The sequence below is a fragment of the Narcine bancroftii genome, chromosome 6 (genome assembly GCF_036971445.1).
Source record: "Narcine bancroftii isolate sNarBan1 chromosome 6, sNarBan1.hap1, whole genome shotgun sequence".
NCBI lineage: Eukaryota > Metazoa > Chordata > Chondrichthyes > Torpediniformes > Narcinidae > Narcine > Narcine bancroftii.
The window spans coordinates 135,274,262-135,299,969 of NC_091474.1; the positions used below are offsets into that span (position 1 = coordinate 135,274,262).

The 25,708-nt window shown below is 42.2% G+C and overlaps 1 protein-coding gene and 1 long non-coding RNA gene across 8 annotated transcripts in view; one reads left to right on the top strand and one right to left on the bottom strand.

The window, feature by feature from the left end:
• The window catches only part of col19a1 (collagen type XIX alpha 1 chain), a 346,509-nt gene that overhangs the window by 49,343 nt on the left and 271,458 nt on the right, over positions 1-25,708 (top strand). Inside the window, exon 1 of one of the 7 annotated variants that reach the window (XM_069886138.1) lies at positions 18,887-19,111. The exons of the other annotated variants lie outside the window; for them this stretch is intronic. Within the exon in view, the coding sequence (XP_069742239.1) occupies positions 19,002-19,111 (110 nt within the window). The 5' untranslated portion in view covers positions 18,887-19,001. Of the gene's footprint in view, positions 1-18,886; positions 19,112-25,708 lie in introns of those variants that run through there. 7 annotated transcript variants of the gene reach the window in all.
• LOC138736502 (uncharacterized) lies at positions 1,196-18,798 on the bottom strand. The gene is made up of 4 exons (XR_011340317.1): positions 18,762-18,798; positions 17,368-17,464; positions 2,135-2,294; positions 1,196-1,312 (listed from the first exon to the last, which is right to left on the bottom strand). It is a non-coding gene; the product is annotated as an uncharacterized lncRNA (long non-coding RNA).

Here is a 25,708-nt window from a genome sequence, read left to right on the forward strand (position 1 = left end):
GATCAGCTCTATTCTACTCACTTTTTCTTCTGAACTTTTCATTTTCCTTTTCATTTCACTAAATTCTAATGACAACCATTCTTTTAATGCTCTAATTTGTTCTTGAAATTTTTAAAAATCTATATACTGTCCATCTATTTTACCTTCTATTTCTCTGTGCAGAACTTGGTCTTCTTCTTCCTCTTCTTCTCTGTCTGCACCTGTGTTTGTGTCTTCTACTTCTCTTCCTTGTACCTGTATCTCTTCTGACTTTCTTGTTGAGTTGCTTGGCTCACTTTGCTGGGCTTCTTCTTGCTTGGCTTCTTGCTGTTGGTCCTCTTCTTCTGGGCTAGTCATCTGTTGGGGCCTCCTGTTGCTGTTGTTCTTTCCTATCACTCCCTTTCCTGTTGCTTTCCTCTCCTTCTAGCTGAGAGCCCTGGTGTCGGGCATCCCTCAGCTGGTTGCACTGTGTTTGCTTGCTCCTCAGCTGGGCCTCCCTCCCATCGGTGTTTTCTTTTTCCTTAGTGTGCACAGTTGCATGCTTTTGTTTGGCTCAGAGAGCCATTTTTGCAGTCCAGTGGTCGGGAGGTCATGACTCTGTAGGGTCGTCCCCAACCTTGGTGAACGGGCTCTTTTCTCTACGACAGTTCCCTGTTTCTTCATGCAGGTAAGGCCTTCTCCTTTCTCTTCCAGCGTCTTTTCTTCTTTTTTCCTGTTGTTTTTACTTTTTCCTTCTTGGGTGCCATTTTCTTTCTTTTCTCCACAACTTTATCTTTTATTTGTTATGCTTTGTGTTTGTTGAACTTTGTATTTTCTTCACTTTATTTCTTCTTGAGAGGGCTGGTATTCTCCTACCGGCCACTACTCCACCAGGTGCTTGTTGACGACTGCCCAGGAGGGATCTGGTGTAGATTATGTTCTTTGGGGCCTGGTACTGCTCATGCAGGAGCCCATGGTGACAGAGTAAGTGTCACAGTCCCTGATCATCTGGAAAATGCTGGGGCCAACCTGTGCAAGCAACAGGACTCTCTTATCAATTTCTTCTCAAATATCTTGTCGCCTCATAAAGGCATTCAACCAGTGCAGCCATTGGTCAAATTTTACGGAGGCCTCTGGATCCTTAGGTCCAGCTTCTGCTCTTGAATAGCCTTGTCCATGGCATGAAAGTATAGCAATTAAATTGTAGTTCCATCAATTAGACCTGACAGACCAGAAGTTGAGATTAACAGGCTTTAATCACTATAAACTTACAGGCATATCTTACATGCTGTTAGTCCGATTCCAAGGCTATACTGAAGAAGGAGATTGGGCAGTACCACCTTCATTCGAAATCCTGAGGGAGAGGAGTAACAGTATCAGGGGCAGGCCAACCTGAACAATGCATTTATTAGTGTTCCACCACAAGCATTTCATGGGATTTCAACTGAAAATTGTGGAGCTTAGAATTACATTTTGGTGCAGAACTCTCCTCAGGATAACTGTGGCATGTGTGAAACCAACAAACAATGGGCTGAATTTAAAATGAATCAGATTGAGCAATGGTTATTTAAGTACAGTCTGAATCAGGAAGCGTGAGTTAGAACTGAATTCAGTGACACAGTAGAGAAATAAAGTAAGATGAAAGGAATAAAAATGATTAAAGTTGAAGAGTCAGATTTAGTTTGAGATATTTGGACCCATTTCCATGAGAGTGATGATGGCGAGCAGGGTTCTCAAAGTGCCTTGGGTGCTAGCAGCTTTCTGATCCTAAAAAGGAATTGAGGAGGGAGATTTGGATGCCTCGAGTTCATGTTCACCACTAGACCAGAGAGGAGGCTATGTGGCTATGAAGGTTACAGGACACAGGTAGCAATGAAAAGAGATTGTGAGCAGGGTGATAGCCTTCTTTTATGATGTTGCCTGCCTTCTTTAGCCAGAGCCTCGCATGGATGCCTTCAATACCAGATCTATTTTTAAGGAAGACAGAAGTTGCCAGAACAGTCAGCAAGTCAGACAGCATCTGTGGTGAGAGAAATAGGCTTAACATTTTGTGTCGATGCCCTTCCATCAGAAAGAGAGAAAGTTAGAAATTAATCATGGCTTACATTTCAGACAAAGGAGGAGAATGTCTGTGAAAGAGAGGGGAAAAAGACAATCTGATACTGGTTGTACTTACAAAGAGAGTGTTAAAGGTCATTATTTACAGAGAAGAGAAGACTTTCTGAACTTTGGATCATTTTGTGGAACTACTGAGGACTGTCCCATTCTTTCTACCCATCTCCTTTTTGTATCCAGCATTCAGCAGCTCGTTGCAGGTTTTCCACAAGGTCGGAGCACTGTAGGGACATTAAATGGACATATATTGGCTAATTTAATGATTTATCTTTGTTATGAAGTTTAGTTGTGCCCCTCAAAAACAAATATAACAGATTTTTTGGTTCTTGATGATCTTGGTACCTTGAATCTGATTTCAGAGATTTTATAAGAAATAATTATGGCACCCTAAAGAGATTTTACAAATTGCATGATTGAACTAATTTATGCCAGCATGCAAACAATACATGAAAAATGTTAGGAAATAACATCAACTTTAGTGAAACAAGCAGGGCTTCTCACAACTAGATTTACTGGCAGCCCTTCAGTGAGAAAAGACTGTGTGAAAAGACCTTGTAGAATGCAAACTGATCATATCTTTGAAATGTCTGCCTCAGTGCCTTGACTACAACGCACAAATATGCAGTTGAATAACTCTTACACATGGAAGTGTCTACAAGGGCCTCTCCTAGGCAACTGCTCTTTATTGCAGAGATTAGAGATGGTGAACCAAGTATGTTGGGCAATAAATTGTCAGTAGGAGTGAACATGAGTGATTATCAATGAGGTAATTAGTGAAAAGTTGGGGGAGATACCAAATGGATAATCACTTGAGGTGATGATGATAATGGAGCCATTGAGATGAATGGGGTATGATAAGAGGCATGGGATAGCTCTAAGGGACATGAGGACATTGGCAGAGATTAGATATGGGAGCAATGACTTTGGATAAAAAGTTAAAGCAAGATGGTTGTTGATCCAGATGTGGCTCAGAGTCACCTTAGTCAACAGGCCATATTTGGAAGAGAGCAGGGATCTCTGGTGGCTAGAGAACTACACGTACTCTCCAACATACGGCCTATTTGACTTGCATCCATCCGTACATATGACCAAATTTTAAAAAATATATATATGCACATGCGCAATATAGTGCAACATGGTGCCCGGCACGCGTCATCATTTTGTTGGTGCGCTAGAGAAATGTAAAGCAAAACGAAAAACCTATCCCTTGCCAATAGATTATCTCATTCCACCATTTCAACAATTTTAAAGGACAAAGAGAAAATACGTGAAGCTGTAAAAGGTTCTGCAAGCACGAAGAGCTATCATGATTCCTGTGCACATGCACGAGTCTTCGGTTGGTGCACGTGCATTGGGTTCACTTAGTGGAGTTTGGTTGGCGCCTGTGTGAGAGTAAAGCACCCTGATGATACTGAATTTGCGCCCTTAACTCTCGCACAGACGCCAACTGAACTCCAATGCGCGAACCTACTGCTTAAGCGCCAACAGAAGACCTGCGCATGCACGCAGAAATTAAGATGGCCACGCCTAGTGTATGGATCCCGGGATGCTTACTAACAAAGTAAGTATGCACATTTTGGCTCGTGCATGCCCTGTATCCCTGTTATAGTTTGTCAAATACAACATTCAATTTAAAATTTGCTTTTAAGACCTCGGTGCTCCACACAAACAGGCAAAATTCTGACTTACATCCATTCTGAGATACAACCGATCCCTCAGTTTTAATTCCAGTTGTAAGTTGGGAGTACCTACACATCAGGTTCTCAAATTCGGTAAAGTGACCTGCAGTCTTGTGACCTGCAGAGGCTAATGCTGCAGCTCATTCTGGTGCTTAAGCTGAAAGGAGAGGAAAGTAGTATTTCCTTAGTCTGTTTTTAGTGAGATATGAGGAAGTTTTGAAGAAGATTTTCTTCTCATTTTCCCTATCTAAAGAGTTTGCCTTTAATGTTAGATCAATATATTTTTAAAAATAATTTGTTAGGGTGCTGATTTGCAAGGGGTAAGCATTAAGTGCAGTGTTCTCCTGCCTTCCTGGTTTGCACACTTTAACACATGATCCTTCACTAAGGAAGCATATTTTTAACTGTTTCTTGTAAAGCCAGTTTATAGCATCTAACTCACAAGCAGCTGCGATCTCTGACAGATGACACCATGTGTCAGCTGGAAAGGAAACCGTGTCTAGGAACTCTGCATGTGCTTTACCTTAATCTCAGGAAATGAAAGGGGATCATCTTTCTGCGTCTGGGCGGTATTCAACTAGCTGTGAATCCACTGGTGCATATTAAATTAGACGCTTACATTGAAGGCGTGGAATGGCAGCTTATTCCTTCATTTCAACCCGGACACTTAGGAGATCGTTTTTTGATTCAGAAGCACAATCTGCTTCTGGGATTTTACCTCCAGACTATTCCTCAGAATAGAAAGATTCCTCATCCTACTACTGCACGTGAAAACTTATCAACTGTAACTGATCTTGTATTTTTTCCCACATGCTGTTAAGGAGACTCAGGAATTGTTACATGAGGCAAGGAGCAACTGGGCCAAGAGACTTGGAGAACGTAGCACATCCCAATACCATGGGAAAATTGTCTAATTGCCATGATTCTTCTCAGATGTACACACAAAACAATACGCTTCAAAATATTCCAAACATAACAGTGGAGAATGCTGATCAGAACATACCCTCTTGAAGTGCATTTGTAATTGTTTTGGGAAAGAAATGCCATTTATGTTTTCAGCATTGCAGTGACTAAGGGATTGTTGTGTTGAATAATTAGCCCTTTGTTTGTGACATGTCTGCTTCTCCCAGCCTCCGATTAGAACTGGCTAAGGTCACCATAGGTCCAGCACATTCATTGGTGATCCACAGACATTCTGAGCTGTAATTATGGAGGAACTTGCCATTTTATTGATTAGTTATTATCGCTGATAATTGGAGCAGGGGCTTATTTGCATCTTTGTGTGGGCAAACAACAGAAAAGACTATAGTCAAAGAATTATACAGTGCAAGATAAAGTTTGACCCTGAGTGTTGTGTTGGATAGCTCCAAAAGGTCTCAGTGGGGGATTCATGGTACTTTAATTTTGTCTGTGATTTAGGCTGAAATTGAAGAAACCAATTGGGAGAAGGAATAACTTTCAGAAGGATCATGGCAGGAGGGATTAAGAAGTACTAAATAACTTTACTGTGTAACTGGCACCTGAGGTTCATAGAACCTTCAACATTTGGGCTGCTGGTAAATGCTGTTTCTGTACATTCACATTGCTAACTTCCTATTGATTTCTTATCTGGATTAGGCACTTTCTGAGATTGTATCCGATCTACAAACAGCAAACCAGCCTGCATTTACATTTGGACATCTTTATTTGTTTCTCCACAGTCACATAACCAGGACAAGCTTTCCAATCGTCTTTTCTGTTATCATTCAAAGTGATAGATGAGGCACTGACCCATGGGCACTCGAGTGAGATTAAACACTCGAGATGGCACTGAGAACATTGAATTCATTCTCAAAGAGCACATAGAGGCCTGGCGTAAACTGTGGAAACTCATCCAGCTTGAGCTCCCATCTACAAATCATCCATTCTCCTTATTATCATGACTTGTCTGTCCTGGTTATGTTCTTGTTTTTCTCTCCCTGGTCATTTCCTGTCTAGTTTCTGTCCTGTGTGATTACCTACCCTGCCCTAATGTGTTTCACCTGTGTCTGATTACCCACCTATGTCTTGTTATCATCCCCTCCCCTTGTGTATGTAAGCCGTGTGATTATTTTCCTCTTTGCTAGTTTGTTGCTGGTGGTCTGCATTTCTTTCCCAGTGTTTGCCTACTTGTGAGTAATTTTGGATTATTTTCTAACCCAGTCTTTGCTGATTGACACCTGTATACCAAACCTGTGATTCCTAGTAAAGGTTCTGATAAATTGCCTAATGGTCTCTGAGTTGTGCGTTTGGATCTATTCTCTGCGAGCCTAATTCCTTCTTGGTATGAACTGGCCATGGTGTGGACCCAGCTGACTCTGCCTTATTAGAAGTTGCTCTCTGCTCTCAGGGTGTGCTCTGCTCTCAGCATGAGGATCAACTGAGCTCCATTTGTTTGGCCTCTAGGAGATAATGCTTCTCAGGAGGAACTCCAGACTTTGTTCTCAAATCAAGTGAGTGCTCTTGCCAATCAGATGCAGCAAATGCCTCTACTGGCTCAGAGGAGCTCATGTAGCTGGGTTGCACCAGGCTGACTCCAGAGGAATGACAGTGGCATCTTCAGGAAGGGAGGTGCATTTTGGCCACTTCCTGAATGCCTGTCTGTTAAAAAGACTGGGTTTGCCAGTGAGGAGTGGGGTGCTGGTGAGCTGTACTACCTCTCCTAATTATAAATGTCACCCTTTGATTGCTATTGAGATTGTTTCCCCTGTGTTTTCTGAGAAGTTGAAAGTATTATTTGACTCTGGTACAGATGAGAGTTTCAGGGATTTAAAATTAGCCAAGAAACAATTTAACTGTGTTTCCTCTGCCTAATACCCTAGAAGCCAGCACCTTGGATGGGATATTACTATATAGAGTCGCTCACTGCACTGAACCTTGGCTTATCACTGCTGAGCAGCTAAATTTCTGTTGGGCACTACCATTTGCCCCAATAGTGACAAAGACTGAGGGGAAGGATAGGCTTTATTGTAGATAAGACTTGAGCTGGCCTGGATCCAAGCTAGGGAAGGAGTGGCTCGACCTTTATGGCCTAGGCCACAGGGGAGGAGTCCAGGGGAGAGTGTCATCAGGGTGTGGGCCAACCTGTGCCTTTACTGGCCAATAATTATATACAATCCATACCCTTACGTTCACTCCCTTTTTTTAGACAGGACTTCCCCCCCCCCCCCGGACCTCTTTTCAAGGTGGGACCTACAGACATAAACAGAAAAATTTGTCTAACTAGAGGTTCAGTCACACCGGCGACTTCCCCCTTCTGCAGGACCGATGGGGGCAGGCGTGTCCGTGCTCTGCTATTTGGGAGGGGAAGCAGTCCCGATGGTGGGGGAGGGGGGTGGTGGTGAAACAGTCTGGGTTGGGGTTATGATTGAGGGTTCCAGGGATAAAGGGGGGGGCGGTTTGATGTCTCCTGGAGGACCAGCTCCTGGAGAGGAGAGCCGGGCAGCTCAGCCTCTAGTATTGCACTCCCGTGTGGAGTGGTCTGCTCCATGGGATGGTCGGTGGTGGGCAGGGCAGTTTTGGGATCTCCAGCCCTTGCCAGGTCTCGGATAGGCACAATGTCCTCATGGCCATCGGGGTATCTCACAAATGACTATTGAGAGTTGGTGTGTATGAGGTGTACCGCTTCCACTAGTGGATCCGTCTTAATGGCCCCTTGCGTGTCTCCGTAGTAGGACCGGCCCTGGAGTTGCCAGCCAAGGAGGAATGGAGGAACCATTCACTGATCTAAATCTGTTGATGGGGTTTTGTCATTCTCTGAGAGCACAGGAACCCCAGTGCCCTCATCTGCTCTTGATAACCCAGATTACCTGGTCCTTTCTAGAGTTACCATGATCTCAAGGAGGTGTTTAATAAGACATACGCCACCTCCCTTCCTCCTCACAGAGACTATGACTGTGCTATTGATCTCTCACTGGACCTTCTCCTATAGGTCAGCTGTACTCTGTCTGTTTGGGAATGCTAGACTGGAATAATCTGGCCTATTGTCCCCAGTGGATGCTGGGTTTTTCTTCTTTGACATGAAGGACCAGTTCTTCTGGCCCTGCATTGACTACCATGGACTCCATTACATCACTGTAAAGAATAGGTACCCTATCCCTTTCATAACCATAGCAAGTGAACTGCTACAGGGGTCCAAAATCTTCACCAAATTAGACCTACACATGCCTTTCACTTGGTGAGGATTAGGGAGGAGGATGATGAGTGGAAAACTGCTTTTAATACACCCAGCATTCATTATGAATACCTTGTTATGCCCTTCAACCTGATTAATGCCCCAGCTGACTTCCAGACTCTGGTGAATGATGTTCTCAGGGACATGCGCAATGATTTTTCTTTTTGTGCATTTGGATGTTATCCTGATCTTCTTCCCTGACCCTGAGACTTGTGTTCAGCACATGTGACATGTGCTACAGAGACTCCTAGAAAACCAGCTCTTCGTAAAGGTGGAGAAGTGAGTTTCATGTTTCCACCATCTCTTTCCTGGGTTTGATTGTATCACAGGACAGACTCTGAATAATCCCCTCCAAGGTTGGTGCTATCACTGAGTGGCTCACTCCTACCTCCAGGAAACAATTACAGCATTTCCTGGGCTTTGCTACCTTTTAAAGGCATTTCATCAGAAATTCCATTACAGTTGCTGCTCCCCGCAAGCTCTGACCTCTTCCATGTCCAAGTTTCAGTCATCTCTCCAGATGGAACTCTCTTTTCAGAGACTAGTTTCACTACGTCACCCATCCTCACACTCCCAGATTCCCACCTCCAATTTGTGGTTGAGGTAAACTCCTCTCATGTGGGGTTGGGAGCTGTCCTGTCTCAGTGGTCCCACATGGACAACAAGCTCCACCCATGTGCTTTACTTTCCCAAAAACCCCTCTCCTGCTGAGAGAAACTACAATATGGGCAACAGGGAGCTGTTGGCAGTGGAGGTGACCTTGGAGGAGTGGTGGCACTGGTTGGAGGGGGATAAACAGCAGTTTCTAGTTTAGACAGATCACAAGAGCCTGAAATATATCCTTTCAGCCAGAAGACTCAACTCCTGGCAGGCAAGGTGGGTTCTTTTCTTTAATCTTTTCAGTTTTATCCTGTCGTACTGCTATGGGTCCAGAAACTTAAAGCCTGATGTCCTATCAATTTGACCCAGATATCCATCAAAAACGTACCAATATCCTGCCAGTTTCTTGTGTCATGGGTGTGATCACCTGGAAGATTTAAGAGCAAGTTCTGGAAGGTTGCCCTCCAAACACTGTCTCCTTCTGTAAGTTCTCAGGTCATCTTCTGGGCCCAAGCCTCCCTCTTTGACTGCCATCTGGGGGTGAAAAGAACCACATAGTTCATCAAGCTGGGCTCCTCAATCCTGTGTGCCACTGGTCAGATATCTTCTTGGATTTTTCATTGATCTTCTACCCTCTGAAGGTAACACCACAGTCCTCACTGTAGTAGACAGGTTCTCCAAGATAGCTTATTTCATTCCATTGTCCAAGTTATCCTCAGCCAAGGAGATGGCTGAGGCCATGTTGCAACATTTCTTCTGTTTACATGGTTTTTCTAGGAATGTGGTGTCCGATTGGGTGCCACAATTCATCACTCAGTTTTGGAAGGCCCTCTGCACCCTCATCAGGGGCACAATCAGTCTCTCCTCCAGCTATTATCCCCAGTCAAATGGACAGATGGAGAGGATCAACCAGGAGTTAGAGAAGAATCACTGCTGCTTCATTTCCAGTTATCCCTCATCCTGGTGCCAGAATCTTGTCTTAGCTGAATATGCTTGTAATACCTGCCCTCGGTACCTCCTGGTCTCTTTTCCACCCCCTCCCCCCCCTCCAGTGTGCCTATGGCTTGCACCCTCTTCTGTTCCTTAAGCTGGAGACCGAAGTAGAAATTTCATGCACCCACGCACTTATCTCTTGGTGCCATTGGGTCTGGACACAAGCTAGATACAAGAAGGTTATGGATCAGCGGTAGATCCTGACTCCATCTTATCATCTGGGCCAGAGGGTTTGGCTTTTGACCCAAGATCTTCTGCTCCGAGTTGAATCATGTAAGCTGACCCCCTGTTTCATTGGACCTTTCCCATATCCAAAGTCATTAACCCTGTTGCTGTTCACTTCAAGCTCCCTAAGACCTGGAGGATGCATCCCACCTTCCATGATCACTGTGTGCAGCCTGTCAAGGATAGTTTATTGTTTCCTCCTCCAGATCCCCTCCTTTTATCCCCCCCCCCCCCCCCCCCCCCCGGATTATTGATAGGGCCTTGGCCTTCACAGTCAGGTGGCTCCTGGCTGTCTGCTGAAGGGGATGGGATCATCAGTATTGAGTTGTCTGAAGAAACCCTGATCTCCCTGAAGACTGTCGTGACTTGTCTATTCTGGTTATGGTTCTTGTTTTTTCACTCCCTTTGTCATGTCCTGTCAAGTTTCCCTTCTGTGTGGTTATCTATCCTCCCCTAATGTGTTTCACCTGTGTTTGATTACCCTCCTGTCTTGTTATCCTCCCCTCCCCTTGTGTATATCAGCACTGTGCTCTTTTCCCTCTTTGTCAGTTTGTCTTGGGCTTTTGTTGCAAGTGGTCCAGTATTCTTTCCTAGTGTTAGCTTGCTTGTGAGTAATTTTCATCTTTGGACTTTTTTTTGACCCAGTCTTTGCTGATTAACCACCTGTATACTGAACCTGTGATTCCTAATCGAGATTCTGATAAATTGCCTAACTGCCTCTGAGTTGTGCGTTAGGGTCTATTCTCTGTGAACCTAATTTCTTGTTGCTTATCACATACTTTGGGATCCACATAACTGGAATGAAGTTAGCTCTCCTCAATCCCAAGGGACCTCCTGAGAAGAAGATGGCAAAAGGTGTTGCAATGATATACAAAGGGCTTCATGGATGATTTTTTTCTTCATTCATTGTATTTTATCTTTCTTCCTTTCTGTATAGACTCTATTAAAAATAGAGCATATGGTCCAACAGGTTCACTGCAATGTTCATAATCATTGGGACCCTTCTCTCAACCTAATAAACCTGATTAAAAATTATTTCCCAAAATTGATCCTTCCACATTCTTAGCACAATGTCATCAAAATTTGTGTGCAGGAAATAATAATGTGCCCCATGTTTTGGCCCATTCCACACTCTGTACTGGCAATCTTAACAAATAATACTCATCACCCTAATTACTAGTGCAATGTAAGCTCTTGATGTTGGATACTGTTTAACAAGGCTTTCTCACAGTTGGGGAAGGAAATTCTGTTCTTTTCTACTCCTCTACCTTCAGCAGGAATTTGCAGGCAGATAAATGTGTCATAAGTAAAAGGGGTGGTTGCCAGAGATATCTGGATAGCTCCATGACACAAAAGAAATGGAAGCAGGAGATTTTTTTTTTCTCTAAAAGTGTTGTCGTAAATGTCCAGACCTTCAGAAGCCAGGATCTGAAAGAAACCAGCATGAGGAGATACTTGTACAATACTGTGTCTCAAGGAGTGACTGGATTTATAAAGATTCTGAAGAAATCCTGCAATTTTGTCCACAAGTGTGGGTCACCTAATTTTTCCACTTTCATTGATTTACACCTCACCTCTAATTCAAGCGAAAACTTGCAACTTAATCTTCTGCCTCACTGACATCCTGAAAGGCTTCACACACTGAATCACTTTGTTACACAACCTATCTAACAAACTGAAAACTCAGCAGCTATTTTGGAGGAGCTATCTAGAAATATTAGATCAATGTAAAACTTCTTGATGCACACAATATACTCGAAGGACTTGAGGTTAATTGTCCATGTGTTCTGTAAAGCATCTCCTGTATACAGGATCATCTTAATAACCTAGCACTTTTTGCTTCAACCATCGCTTTCTGTTGACAACAGCTGCCATTGGCTGCACTGCACCTGATACAATTGCATTGCAGCCACAGTGCTTGCAACAGTGCACTGTGCATGCATAAGCACCATGAGAGCGTGTTAGTTGAATTGAGAACTAGCCAGGAGCAGATGCTGCACTGTGGGCTCACTCTCTCCCTATCCTGTTGATCATGTTTGGTTGTGTTCAGTAAAGTCTTTTATTTGGTTTACCTCACTCGCCAAATTGACTCGTTGTTAAGTATACAATAACAAATACTTCCAAGAGGGAATAACAGGAGTTCTGATGGATATTTGGCAGGCCTAATTAAGATCTGGAAGTTGTGTCAGTTCTCAAAATGTTCAGAAAAAGGGAGTATGAATGATGAGGAACAAACTCCTCCAAAGCAGAATCAGTAAACTGCAAATCCTCAGCTTGGAGGCTGTGTATTTTTAAGAAAAAGCCATAAGAGATAGTCAATTTTGCATCATTCTACTTTTGAGGCCTTTTCTCTTCCTAATTCATGACCATTGATGGTAACAATGGTTAAGCCCACCACATTTTTATAGGATCAGATTATGAGATCTTTTGCAATACAGTGGAATGGAAGTATGTGAATAACAAGGAGTCCATTTTGAGAGTAATTGATTTTGTGTGGTTTTTCCAAAATATGAAAATAATTCTCCCCTGTGATTCTTGAGGGTCTTTTTGCCTCCCCCAGCTCCAGTGTTCAGCCATCCTTGTAACAGACAACATTCCTCACCTTCTGATTGCTAACAGGAATGTTCTTGCATCAATAAATCATAAATGTATTAGAGCTGATTTACCCACCTCCTGGTTGCTGACATCACAGCTTTCCTTTATCTTTCACAGCTGATTTCCTACATCAAGAAATCGTACAACATGGAAACAGTCCCTTGGCCCACTGTACCTATGCTGGCCATCAGGCACACATATATCCAATCCTATGTGTCTTTATTTTCCCCACATTTCCATCAACACAACCATGTTCTATTACTCCCTACCTCCCTGTAAATATCCAGGCTACTTATTCACACAGAATTTACACATTAGCAGAGAAGGAATCAGTAATCAGAGGTGGTGTGAAGGAATCTATAACATATAACAATTACATTACAGAAACAGGCCATATCGGCCCTTCTTGTCTGCACAGATTTACGTGAAGCTCCAACTAGTTCCACCTACCTACTCCCTGCCCATAACCCTCCAACCCCCTCACATCCACGTACTCATCTAACCTCTTCTTAAGTGATAGAATTGACCCTGCCGCAACTACCTCTTTCAGAAGGTTATTCCATTCATATTTTTCCAAATCCAGACAACATGTTGGATCTGTCCTTCTAGATATTGTGTAATCTGCATTAAGAAACATACCAATAGCCTAAATCCAGAGAATTTCTCAGGAATTTTCATTCTTTTCACATTTATGTAACAGGATCACAGTTTTTAAAGTGAGAAGAGGAAATATAAAGGTATGTATGGTTTCTCATTGATGGAGACCCTGAAAAACACCTCTAGGAGCTGATACAGGTACCCTTGTAGTTTAAACACGAAGAGATAGGCTAACAATCAAGACTTTATTTATCAGAAAGTCATCTGTAATGCCTAGAAAAAGTTAGTTCTAAGGGTTATTGTTCTCTTTATTCCCCTGACATGGAGCTGAATGCAAATATAGAATACCTGACAAAAGCTACCAATGAGTAGCCCAGCTTCTGTGGAAATCACTTAATCAAGCGTAGGTGATACACAACATTCCTTTTCTGCCCAAAGTAACCTTGTGGCCTAATAGCTCTTTGAAGGTTGACCACTTGACCATGCAAAATTGACCGGCAGTGAGAGATCAGTTGGCCGAATGTTACTGTGTTGAGATTTCAACTGCGTTGCAGAGATGCAGGTTTACTATCATTATGTAATCTCTTCTCAATGGCTCTAAATACACTAATCTCCTGCTCTGAAGTTGGTGAGCAGATACTCTTTGGTTCAGCATCCATTACCAATTCATTACCAATACATTCTGCTTTGTTCTTTCAAATGAAGCAGCAAAATAATGTATTTTTACCACACGTGAAAAATGGAATGTTTCCGAGAGCTTCATGAGATAAATTATCAACAAAAAATTGGCTTTGATCCACAAGTTTTGAAAAGCATCAAGAACAGTAAATGCTTGAAATCCAAAATTAAAAAAAAAAATGTTGGGAGTATTTAACAGGTCACGCAGTGCCAATGAAGAAAGAAACAGGGCTATCACCTTTCATCAGACCTTAACACTTTTAATTCACAGATGCTACCTGATTTTTAGCATTTTCTGTTTGATTAAGAAGATACAGGGATTGGTTACAAAAAGTTGTTTTAAAGAAAATGTTAAAGGAAGAAAGATAATGGTCCGGAAGGGATTCCATGGTTCAGTTTTCTGGCAGATGAAGGAATGGTTGCTTAGTTAGATTGATTCAATGCAGAGGTAAGCTCCTTCTGCAGGATATGGGTTATCAGAGAAACTTCCAGAATACATGGGAACTACATCTGCAGAAAGTCTGACAATTAAATTTCTTCTTGGAATACTGTGAATAATTCTAATTTGGAGGGTTTGTGCAGGGAACAGAAGAGGTTTACCAGGATATGAGTTAAGGGACAAATGTGGTTGTTTTCACTGGACTTGAGGAAGTTGAGGTCTGACAGATTTATAAAATCATGGGAGGTATTAAGAAGGTAGATAGTGGGAAGAAGTTTAAAGGCGATGTGCAGGGCAAATATTTTATGCAGAGTAGAGGATGCTGGAATAGACTGCTGGGAGAAGTGGTGGAAGTAGATACAATTGTAGCATTTAAGAGGCTTCCAAGACACATGAATATGAAGGGGATGGAGGATATCTGTCAAGTGAAAACAGCAAAGTTTTTGTTTGATTTGGATATCACAGCCAGCATTGACATATGGGCTGCAAAACTTGTTCCTGTCCTGTTCATCCACCACCTGTGGATGCATCGAGCCACTGTTGCTGTAGAAGTCTCCTTCTCATTGTCATTTCCTTGTAGATGATGGATTAATTTACATTTTCCATGAGATGCTATCATAGTCTTTCACTGTATAAGGTTCAAGGATCCTTTAATTCTCATTTGATAATACATTGAATGTATTGATATTCTTTGCAAGACAGAGCTGCCAATTGAGAGAGAGAGGGAAGCAAAAGAGTCCCTTCAGTGATTAGAGCAAGACACTTCTTCTGAGTCAACCTTTAATTTAGAGACAAATTTGCTGTTTTAATCCTTGATCTCCAATTCTTTGGATGTGATGACTTCAGAAAGAGGTCTACTAATGAATTAATTATGTTGCAGGTGCAGAAATCCAAACACTTGAGGAAATAGTTTAAAGAATACAAAAGCGGTAGTTTGAGAGTTATTCCTAAGTAAGATGCATAGGATTTTACATGATAGAGGAATTAGGGGATATGGGGAGAAGGCAGGTAAGTGGAGTTAGGTCATAAATTAGATCTTATTGAATGGCGGAGCAGGCTCGATGGGCCATTTTTGGCCTACTCCTGTTCCTACTTCCTATGTTCCTATGGTATTAGTAAAAAAATAATGCTGTATATTCTATGTGAATACAAAGCTTCCAGATTGTTGCAAAAGACCAAGTAGATTTCAAATTTATTGTCAGAGTACATGCATCACATACAACCCAGAGATTCTTTTCCCTGCAGGTGAGGGAGAATTACCATTTTTTGGCAGTGCCAAAAAAACTGTACACAATATACACACGTATAAATAAAGAACTGTAAACAAACTGCAATACAAAGGGGGGAAAAAAGTGCAAAAGTAAGAGACCTTAAATAAGTCCCTGATTGAGTCAATAGACAATAGGTGCTGGAGTAGGCCATTTGGCCCATTGAGCCAGCACAGCCATTCATTTAGATCCTGGCTGATCTTCCACTATCAGTACCCTGCCCCTGCCTTCTCCCCATAACCCTTAATTCCCCTGTCCACAAGGATCTTATCCAACTCCCTCTTGAACTTATACAGAGTACCTGTCTCTACCACCCTCTGTGGCAAAGCATTCCACAGACCAACTACTTTCTGGGTTTTAAAAAAGTTATTTCTCATCTCTGTTCTAAAGGGCCTTCCCTGAATTCTTAAACTATGGCCTCTAGTCCTAGTCTTTCCCAACCTCTGGAACATGTAATCCGATTCTATTGTATCCAATCCCTTAATCTTGTATACCTCAATCATATCTCCCCTCATCCTTCTAAATTCCAAGGTATACAACCCCAGTTTATCCAACCTTTCATCATATGTCAATCCCACCATCCCAGGAGCTAACCTTGTGAATTGACGCTACACTTCCTCCATAGCGAGAAGGTCCTTCCTCAAATTAGGAGACCAAAACTGATCACAATACTCCAGGGTCCTGTATAACTGCAGGACATCTTTACTCCCATACTCTATTCCTCCTATACTCTGTATCCTTTCCTGTTCCTGCCATCAAATTGGATAACCTCACATTTATCCACATTAAACTTCATCTTCCATGCATCTGCCCACTCACCTAACCTGTCCAGGTCCTCCTGCATTTTCCTAACATTCTCCTCACACTGCCACCCAGTTTTGTGTCGACTGAAAATCTGCTAATCCCTTATCTAAATCATTAATATATATGATAAATAACTGAGGACCCAGCACCATTCCCTGTGGGACCCCACTCATCACATCCTGCCATACTGAAAGTGACCTGTTAATCTCAACTCTGTTTCCTGTCTCTCAACTAACTTTCTATCCATGTCAGCACCCTAACCCCAATACCATGCTTTGATTTTTGCCTACTAATCAATCTTATCAAAAGCATTCTGAAAGTCCAAGTACACCACATCCACTGGCTCTCCCATGTGCACCCTTCTTGTCAGATCCTCAAAAATTCCAGAAGATTAGTCAAGCATGATTTTCCCTTCAGGAATCCATGCTGACTTGTAATGATACTATTATTTCTGTCTGTTATTTCTTACAATAGATTCTAATATCTTCTCCACTACTGACGTCAGGCTAACTGGTCTGTAATTGCTCATTCTCTCCCTCCCTTCCTTATAAAATGGCACAACAGGAGCCATCCTCAATCCACAGGCACCTCTCCTGAATTTATAGAACACTGAAAAATGTTGACTGATGCATCCACAATTTCAAGAGCAACCTCCCTAAGCATCCTGGGATGCAGTCCATCAGGCCCTGGGGACTTATCAGCCTTCATTCCTTTCAATTTACTCAAGACTACATGTTTCTGAATCTGGATTTACATCAATTCCTTCAATACCGCAAGACCTCGACCCCCAATCTGACCTTCACTTGTATCTTTTCTGGTGAAGACAGATCCAAGTATCTGTGAAACTCATCAGCCATTTCCTTGCTTCCTGTAATAATTTTGTCCATTTTGGTCCTAACTATTTTTTTCCTCTTTACATACCTGAAGAAGCTTTTACTATCCCCTTTTATATTATTGGCTAGTTTACTCTCATACCTTGTTTTTTCCTCCTGTACAGCTTCCTTAGTTATCTTCTGTTGCTCTTTGAAGGTTTCCCAATCCTCCAGTTTCCTCGGTTGAACCATTGGAGGTCTTAATAAACACTCAGAGAAGCTTGTAAGTTTATAGTACAAACCTTTACTACTTCTCAGGCTGCTGGTCATGTATGAAGACACTGTTGCACTGAGCATGCTCACCACTCAGTGTGACGTGGCTCTTTCAATGTGTCTCACTGAGCATACTCACCACTCAAGTGTGATGCGACTAGCAGTGTTCATGGTCCAGCATAAAATAGTCCCAAGTTTCCACTGTATTTCACATCCCTCCTTCTTTAAAAACTAGTCTAAAAATTAAAAGATTTATTAAGATTTAAATTTCTTAAAAATAAATTGTTACTGTTTCTTTACCTGCACTTGCCATTAAGAATTAAATATTCTAATTATGCAATTGCAGTTCTATATTCTTCCCACTCCTCTTTGCAATATACTTCCTCTCCTTGGTCTTGATACTGTTTTTGACTTCCTTTGTCAACCACTTTGCTCGCATTCGAACCTTTCTTCCTCTTTGGAATGAACTGATCCTGTACCTTCTGAAAAATGTCCAGAAATACCTGCCATTTTTGTTCCACTGTTCTCCCAGCCAGGGTATTCTACCATTGTATTTTGGCGAGCTCCTCCCTCATGGCTGCATAATCCCCTTTATTCAGCTGTAATACTGATACTTTCAACTTTCTTTTCTTCTGTTCAAATTGCAAATTAAAATTTGCCATATGGTCACCATTACGAAATGGCTCCTCTACTTCAAGGTCCCTTATCAAATCTGCATTATTACACAACACCAAATCCAAAATTGTCTTTCCCCTCATGGGGTCCATCACAACCTGCCCTAAGAATGTCTCCTGGAGACATTCTATAAATTTACTTTCTTGCAGTCCTGCACCAACTATATTTTACCTGTCTACCTGCATGTTGAAATCTCCCATAACAACTATCATTCCCATTGTGACATGCCAATCTTAACTCCTGATTTGTTCTGGCTCCTCTATCTGAGCTACTGTTTGGGGGCCTGTATATGACTCCCATTATGGTGCTCTTGCCCTTGTAATTCCTCAACTCAACCCAAACAAACTGTACTCCACCTGCTTTTATGTCGATTCTTTGAAGGGACTGAAAAATCATTCCCCACTAACAGAGCCATCCCCCTCTACCCACCTGTCCTTTCGATACCCTGGAATATTAATTGCCCAATCCTGGCCCTCCTGCAGCCATGTCTATGTTATTCCTATAACATCATACTCTCCAATATGCAATTGAGCCTCAAGCTCATCCATTTTATTTCTTGTACTCCATGCGTTCATGTATAATACCTTGAATCTGTTACTCCCCACACTCCTCACCTTGTTACCTGACATACTTGGCCATACTCTCCGATGCCTTTCTGCTCCTTCTGCCCTTTTAATTTCACTGCCTTACTGAACCTTTTGTATTTTGTTTTTCCTATCCATTTTGCATCAAGATTTTTATAATTATGGATAAACAAAACATTTGGCTATATTTAAAGATATAATATGATAATAAAAGATGATTAATAGACAATTAAGACAAAATAAGATGAATTCAAAGAAGTGTTTTGATGCTTACACCTCCTCTATGGTTCTTCGAAGAATGAAAGCAAGCTCCCAGATATTATGACATCATAGTAACCATGGTAACACAACAAACAATCTTGCTTAAAGGGATAGTCATATTAACCTTTACAAGGACCTGCTCCCTTTTTTAAAATTGCGTCATTGGTACCCATGGGCTGCTCACCTCTCCTTTCAGAATACTCTGGACCCAATTTGAGATATCTTGCACCCTAGCATCTGGAGGCAACACACCATGTGGGTAAATCTATCATGCTCACAGAATCTCTTGTCTGTTCCCCTGACAATTGAGTTGTTGAAGAGTCTGAGGGTGGAGGGAGAGCAGCTGTTCCTGAATCTGGTCATGTAAGTCTTCTAGCACCTATACCTCTTTCCTGATGGCAGCAAGATCAGAGCATATGCTTGGTTGTTGGATCCCTTGTGATAGCTACTGCACTGCTGTAGATGTTCTTGATAGTGGGAGGGTGTTACCTGTAATGTTCTGGGCTGTGTCACTTCTTTTTGCAGGGCTTTAAGCTCAGGGATATTGGTGTCCCCATATCAGTAGTTCTGGTAGTGTGATACCTAGTTCTCTTATGTCCATATTGAGAAATTGTTCACCACCCCCCCCCCCCACCCAATAAATCCCCACCTTTACTTGGTTGAATCTAACCTGTCAGCATGCACCCTTAAAAGTTTCCTTCTCTCTTCCCTCTGGAATTATAAAACTAGCAGTTCAAAGAAAAAAACATCATCTTTAGATGACCAATATAGAGGAGGCCATTTAATCCATCTAAGCGCCCAGCATTGTAATTCAATTACCTTGTCTTGATTTTCCTGTGATAGTCTCTCTCAGATGCCTATCACTTCACATCTTTTGTTCTGTTGCCACATAACTGCACTGTACAGTAGCCAATTAATTCTTTAGGACATCTTTGGGATGTAGAAATAAACCAGACACTCTGGAAAGGCTGATTTGTCACAAGGAGTATGTGCAAGTTTCACATAGCACTGGTGAAGGAGATCAGAACCATATTCCTAGGGCTGCATGGCTGTGATTGCCACACCAGAGTGCTATCCTAAACTTGGGATAATTTAATTACCAGAACATAAATAAAATAATATTTGCCATTGATATCCATATCCTGTAAAAAGTAGTTGAGCAAATATGTCCTAGCCCCTCAATTTATTCCTGAAGGATATGATGGTAATCACCATCCCTTTATATCTGTTCCTCTAGGAATTTGAGTAAGATCTATTGAAGAAGCGGTGAGCTTCATATTCCATTTGAGAGGCATTTGATTATGGTTGAGTTTTATCTGCACTTTCCATATAAATTGATGGCATCTTTAAAGTTTGCTACACTTTTCATGATTTTCATGCTTTCAGCATCTAATTCCCATGATCAGGTGTTGAATTTATAAAGTAGTCTGCTGAAGTATTTTAATATATAATGAATTAAGGGAATTCAAGATAAATGTTCATATTTTCCAAATTAAAGCTGAGAAAATTCCCTCTTTTGATTCTATATTTAAAGTATTTGTTGGCTTTGTTCCCTGTGTGATTAGGTGAGGATCATACTTTGATTTGGAGTTGTCTATGCACATATATAGGTACCGCACGGATGGCAGTCTCTTCAATCTGAGGTGCCTGCAAGCTCACACCAAGACACAAGAGCAACTTGTCCGTGAACTATTCTTTGCAGACGATGCCGCTTTAGTTGCCCATTCAGAGCCAGCTCTCCAGCGCATGAGGTTCTGTTTTGCGGAAACTGCCAAAATGTTTGGCCTGGAAGTCAGCCTGAAGAAAACTGAGGTCCTCCATCAGCCAGCTCCCCACCATGACCACCAGCCCCCCCCCCCCCACATCTCCATCGAGCACACTGAACTCAAAACGGTCAACCAGTTTACCTACCTCGGCTGCACCATTTCATCTGATGCAAGGATCGACAAAGAGATAGACAACAGACTCGCCAAGGCAAATAGCGCCTTTGGAAGACTACACAAAAGAGTCTGGAAAAACAACCTCCTGAAGAAACACACAAAGATCAGCGTGTACAGAGCCGTTGTCATACCCACACTCCTGTTCGGCTCCGAATCATGGGTCCTCTACTGGCATCACCTACGGCTCCTAGAACGCTTCCATCAGCGCTGTCTCCGCTCCATCCTCCACATTCATTGGAATGACTTCATCACCAACATCGAACTACTCGAGCTGGCAGAGTCCACAAGCATCGAATCCATGCTGCTGAAGACCCAACTGCGCTGGGTGGGTCACGTCTCCAGAATGGAGGACCATCACCTTCCCAAGAATGTGTTCTATGGCGAGCTCTCCACTGGCCACCGAGACAGAGGTGCACCAAAGAAGAGGTACAAAGACTGCTTAAAGAAATCTCTTGGTGCCTGCCATATTGACCACCTCCAGTGGGCTGATATCACCTCCAACCGTGCATCTTGGTGCCTCACAGTTCGACGGGCAGCAACCTCCTTTGAAGAAGACCACAGAGCCCACCCCACTGACTAAAGACAAAGGAGGAAAAACCCAACCCCAACCAACCAATTTTTCCTTGCAGCCACTGCAACCGTGCCTGCCTGTGTGGAAGGAAAATAATGTCTGACAAACCTAATCGTTTTTTGAGGATATAACCAGTAGAGTGGATCAGGGGAATCAGTGGATGTGGTACATCTGGACTTTAGTAAGGCACTTCATAAGGTTCCGCACAGAAGACTAGCGTACAGACTTAAAAAGCATGGTATAGGAGGTATGGTATTAAGGTGGACAGAGAATTGCTTGATGGACAGGAAACAAAGAGTAGGTATAAATGGGTTCTGTTCAGAATGGCAGACAGAGACTAATGTGGTACCGCAGGGCTCTGTGTTGGGGCCACAGTTGTTTACAATATATATCAATGACTTGGATGTGGGAATAGATAGCAATATCTCAAAATTTGCAGTTGACACAACATTGGGTAGTGGAATTGGCTGTGTTGAGGGTGCAGAGTAATTTGGACAAGTTAGGTGGGTGGGCCAAGTCATGGCAGATGCAATATAATGTGGATACATGCGAGGTTATGCACTTTGGAGGTAAGAACCAGAAAGAGGACTATTATTTAAATGGTATCTGTTTAGGAAAAGGGGAGATGCAGAAAGACTTGGGTGTTGCTGTGCATCAGTCATTGAAGGAGGGCATGCAGCTGCAGCAGGCGGTGAGGAGGGTGAATGGTATGTTGGCATTCATAGCAAGAGGATTTGAGTACAAGAGTATAGAGATCCTGCTACAGCTGTACAGGGCCTTGGTGAGACCACATCTGGAGTACTGCGTGCAGTTTTGGCCTCCTTATCTGAAGAAGGATATCCTCGCCATTGGAGGAGATGCAGAGAAGATTCACTAGAGTGATACCAGGGATAGAAGGATTTGCATATGAAGATAGGTTGGATAGACTAGGCTTGTATTCTCTGGAATTTAGAAGATTGAGGGGGGATATTATAGAAACATAAAATTCTTAAGGGATTAGACAGACTAGATGCAGTAGGTTGTTTCCAATGCTGGGAAAAACCGGAACCATTGGTGAGGCCAAATTTGAAATATTGGGTGCTATTTTATTCACCTCACTACAGGAAAGATATCAGTATGATAGAGTGCAGAGAAGATTTACTAAGATGTTGCCCAACTTCAGGAACTGAGTTACAGGGAAAGGTTAAACAGGTTGGAACTTTATTTCCTGGAGCGTGGAAAATAAGGGGAGACTTGAGAACAGTTTTAAAAATTCTGAGGAGGACAGACAGAGTAATAGTAGATAGGCTTTTTTCCACTGAGGGTAAGTGAGATACAAAGCAGAGAACATGGATTAAGAGTGAAAGGGGAAACGTTTAGGGAGAACATGATGGGGAACTTCCACACAGATTGGTGGGAGTGTGCAATGAGTTGCCCATTGTAATGATGAATTTGGGCTCTATTTTAACACTTAAGAGGAGTTTAGACAGGTATATGGATGGGTGAGGTATGGAGGGAAATGGACTGGGTGCAGGTCAGTATTTGAGACAAAAAAATGGTTCAGCACATATTAGAAGGGCCCTGTTTCTGTGCTGTAATGTTTTATGGTTCTATAGGAAACTTTTCAAAGTTTACAGAAGGCAACTAAGAAGGTCATTGGGAAGGGAAATAAGAACTTTGAAAGGAAGCTCACAAACAATATCCAAAAGGATATCCAAACCATTTAAGTATGTTAATTTAAAAAATGGCAAGAGCTGATATGGGAAAATGATGCTGGAGAAATTTTAATGGGGGGCAAGGAGATGGCAGAGGAACTGAATGAGGATTTTGCATGAATCTTTACTGTGGGAAAACTTGTAGTATATTTGACTTTCAAGGCTGTTGGAAGAGAAGTGAGTGCAGTTGAAATAATGAGGGAAAAGGTGCTTGGGAAGCTGAATGGTCTTGGGTAGGTTAGTCTCTCGGACCAGATGAAATGTACGCTCGAGTTCTGAAACAAGTAGCTATAGAGATTGTGGAGGTATTAGTAATGAATAAAAGGCCTTTTACAAAGTGCTGCACATGTGACTGCTTAACAAGAAGAAAATCCATGGAATTGCAGGAAAGATGCGGGTGACAGTTGGGCTCCTTATTTAAGAAAAGATGTGCTGGCATTGGAGAGGCTTCAAAGAAGGTTCACAAGAATGGTTTTTGGAACGAAAGGATTAGCATTTGAGGAATATTCAAAGGCTCTTGGATGTATTCCTTGGGGTTCAGAAGAATGGGGGGGGGTCATATTGAAACATTTTGAATGTTGATATGGCAAAGTTGTTTCCCATGGTAGAGGTGTCTAGGACAAGAGGGCACAATCAGGATTGAAGAATGCCCATTTAAACCAGGGATGAGGAGGAATTTCTTTAGCCAGAGAGTGGTGAACTGCTGGAATTTGCTACTCCAGGAGGTTTTGGAGGCCAAGTTATGTATCAAATGTTAAGAGGAGATGGCAAGGGAGTGGGATTGAGTAGAAAAGTGGATCAGATCATGATGGTGGACTGACTCAATTTGCTGAATGGCAGAGAGGACTTGATTGGCCAAATGGCGGGCGGCAGTAGAATGGGCGGGTGAAATCAGTCAATGTCATGAAGGCGGGGAAGAGGTGAGCCAAAAGGACCTGTTTCTCTGCTGTGCATTTCAATTATTCGATGTTTTTGAGATGGCATAGTTAGGTGTCAAAAATTTAACAGGTTTGGATGTGTCACCAAGGTTGCAAATCCTCTAGTTCTGTTTCAGATAGCGGTCAATATTTCAATGAAATTTCTGTCCATTCAGTGTTGGATATTGCACAAGCATTCTAAGAATTTGGAGAAGGGGCAAAAGTCAAGGGAAGTGGTGGGGGAGGGGTGAGTAAAGCTGGTGTCAGCATACATGAGGGAACAGCTGTGTTTTTAGATGAAGCTGGGAATGAATAAAATGACAGGTGCCTTGCATTGGTCATCAGCCAACATCAGAGGTAAGGGTTCAATAGTAGAAGAACTATACTGTTTGAAAACATTGGGTTTTTTTTAAACCATTTAGTTAATTTAGTTATTTCAGAGTTAAATACACACCTCAAAAACCAATAGTCTAAACACTAACAACTGTGAACTCCATTGCAGAGTTCTCTCCAGTCTTAAAAAAATTTTCTACTATAACTTTTCTTTCTGATCCTCAACCAATGCTGCATCCCCTTTACTCGGCCGCGGCAGGAGTGAATGCACGCAGGCCGATTCCAGGGCGCACCACTCCGTAACTGGGGACAGTGGTCGTAGATCTCCAGAAATGGTTCGACCTAAAAGGGGAGACAGGCCTCTTCAGCCCAGTTAAGCAACCTGCATAGGAGAAGGTCACTCCGATATAAAAACCTACGACCCAGGGACCTCGCTGCCACGTCCCAGCTTGCTTGGCCACGGCACACGAACCGTGGGTATAAAGGGTGGGGCCAGTACTGCGCACACTGCACTCCACCTAAAAGCTCCTTTGCGCAGGCCCGAGGACAGGTCCACGTCTTCCCCCTCAAAAGCAGACGTGGACATACCCCTCCATAAATCTTCGTCCGTGAAGCCAAGCCATTGAACATATTTATATTTATCCTCCCAAACCTTAAAGCAATTTCCAAGCACCCATAAACAAAGATATGTGTTGATACATTGCCCTGAAGATTCACTAGTTTAAATCTTGGGATAAAGAGATTAAACCATAGAGAGCAGATTGGATTTGTACACATTGAAGTTTAGAAGCATGGTCTGTGATCTTACTGAAACATTTGAGATTCTGAATGGGGTTAATGCCAGGAGAATATTATCCATAGTGGAGTTCGCTGGTGCAAGGGTGCATTGTTTCAGAATAAATAAACTTGTGAAGGAATGTCTTTTCTCTGATACTTCAGAACCTTCTATCTCAATCTGAGTTCTTCAATATCTGCAAAACATAGATGGAAAAATATTTGAAGTAGAGTACCTTCCCATGTAACAGAGGGTTTGAGTTCCTAGAAAACTATCCATGTCACAATTTTTCATCATCAACCTCTTGACAAAAATTGACAATTTTTTTCTTTCAGTTTTTTAATTTATTTACAACCCCCCCCCCCCCACAGTGTCATGATTAATCTTGTACCTTTGTTTTTACAATGTGCTTTTTCTGTGAATATATAATCCTAAAATGGCATTGGAGAGGGCAAACTTTGAGAGCTGTTTCGGTAGCTTGCAAAACTAAGCCTTTCACTGTATCTCATTACACATGACAACAAACAGTAAATCTGTCAGCATATTTTTATTCCATACCTGTAAATTTTTTGTGGTGGTAATTTGTGAATTTAGTCAGGATGAATTTCTATTACCTCAACTGCTATAACACTGGGGTATAAGAAAACAAGAATAGGAAATGTGGTATTGAAGCTAAGATTGAATCAGTTATGATTTACTAAATGATATATTAGACAAGGGTCTGATTGCT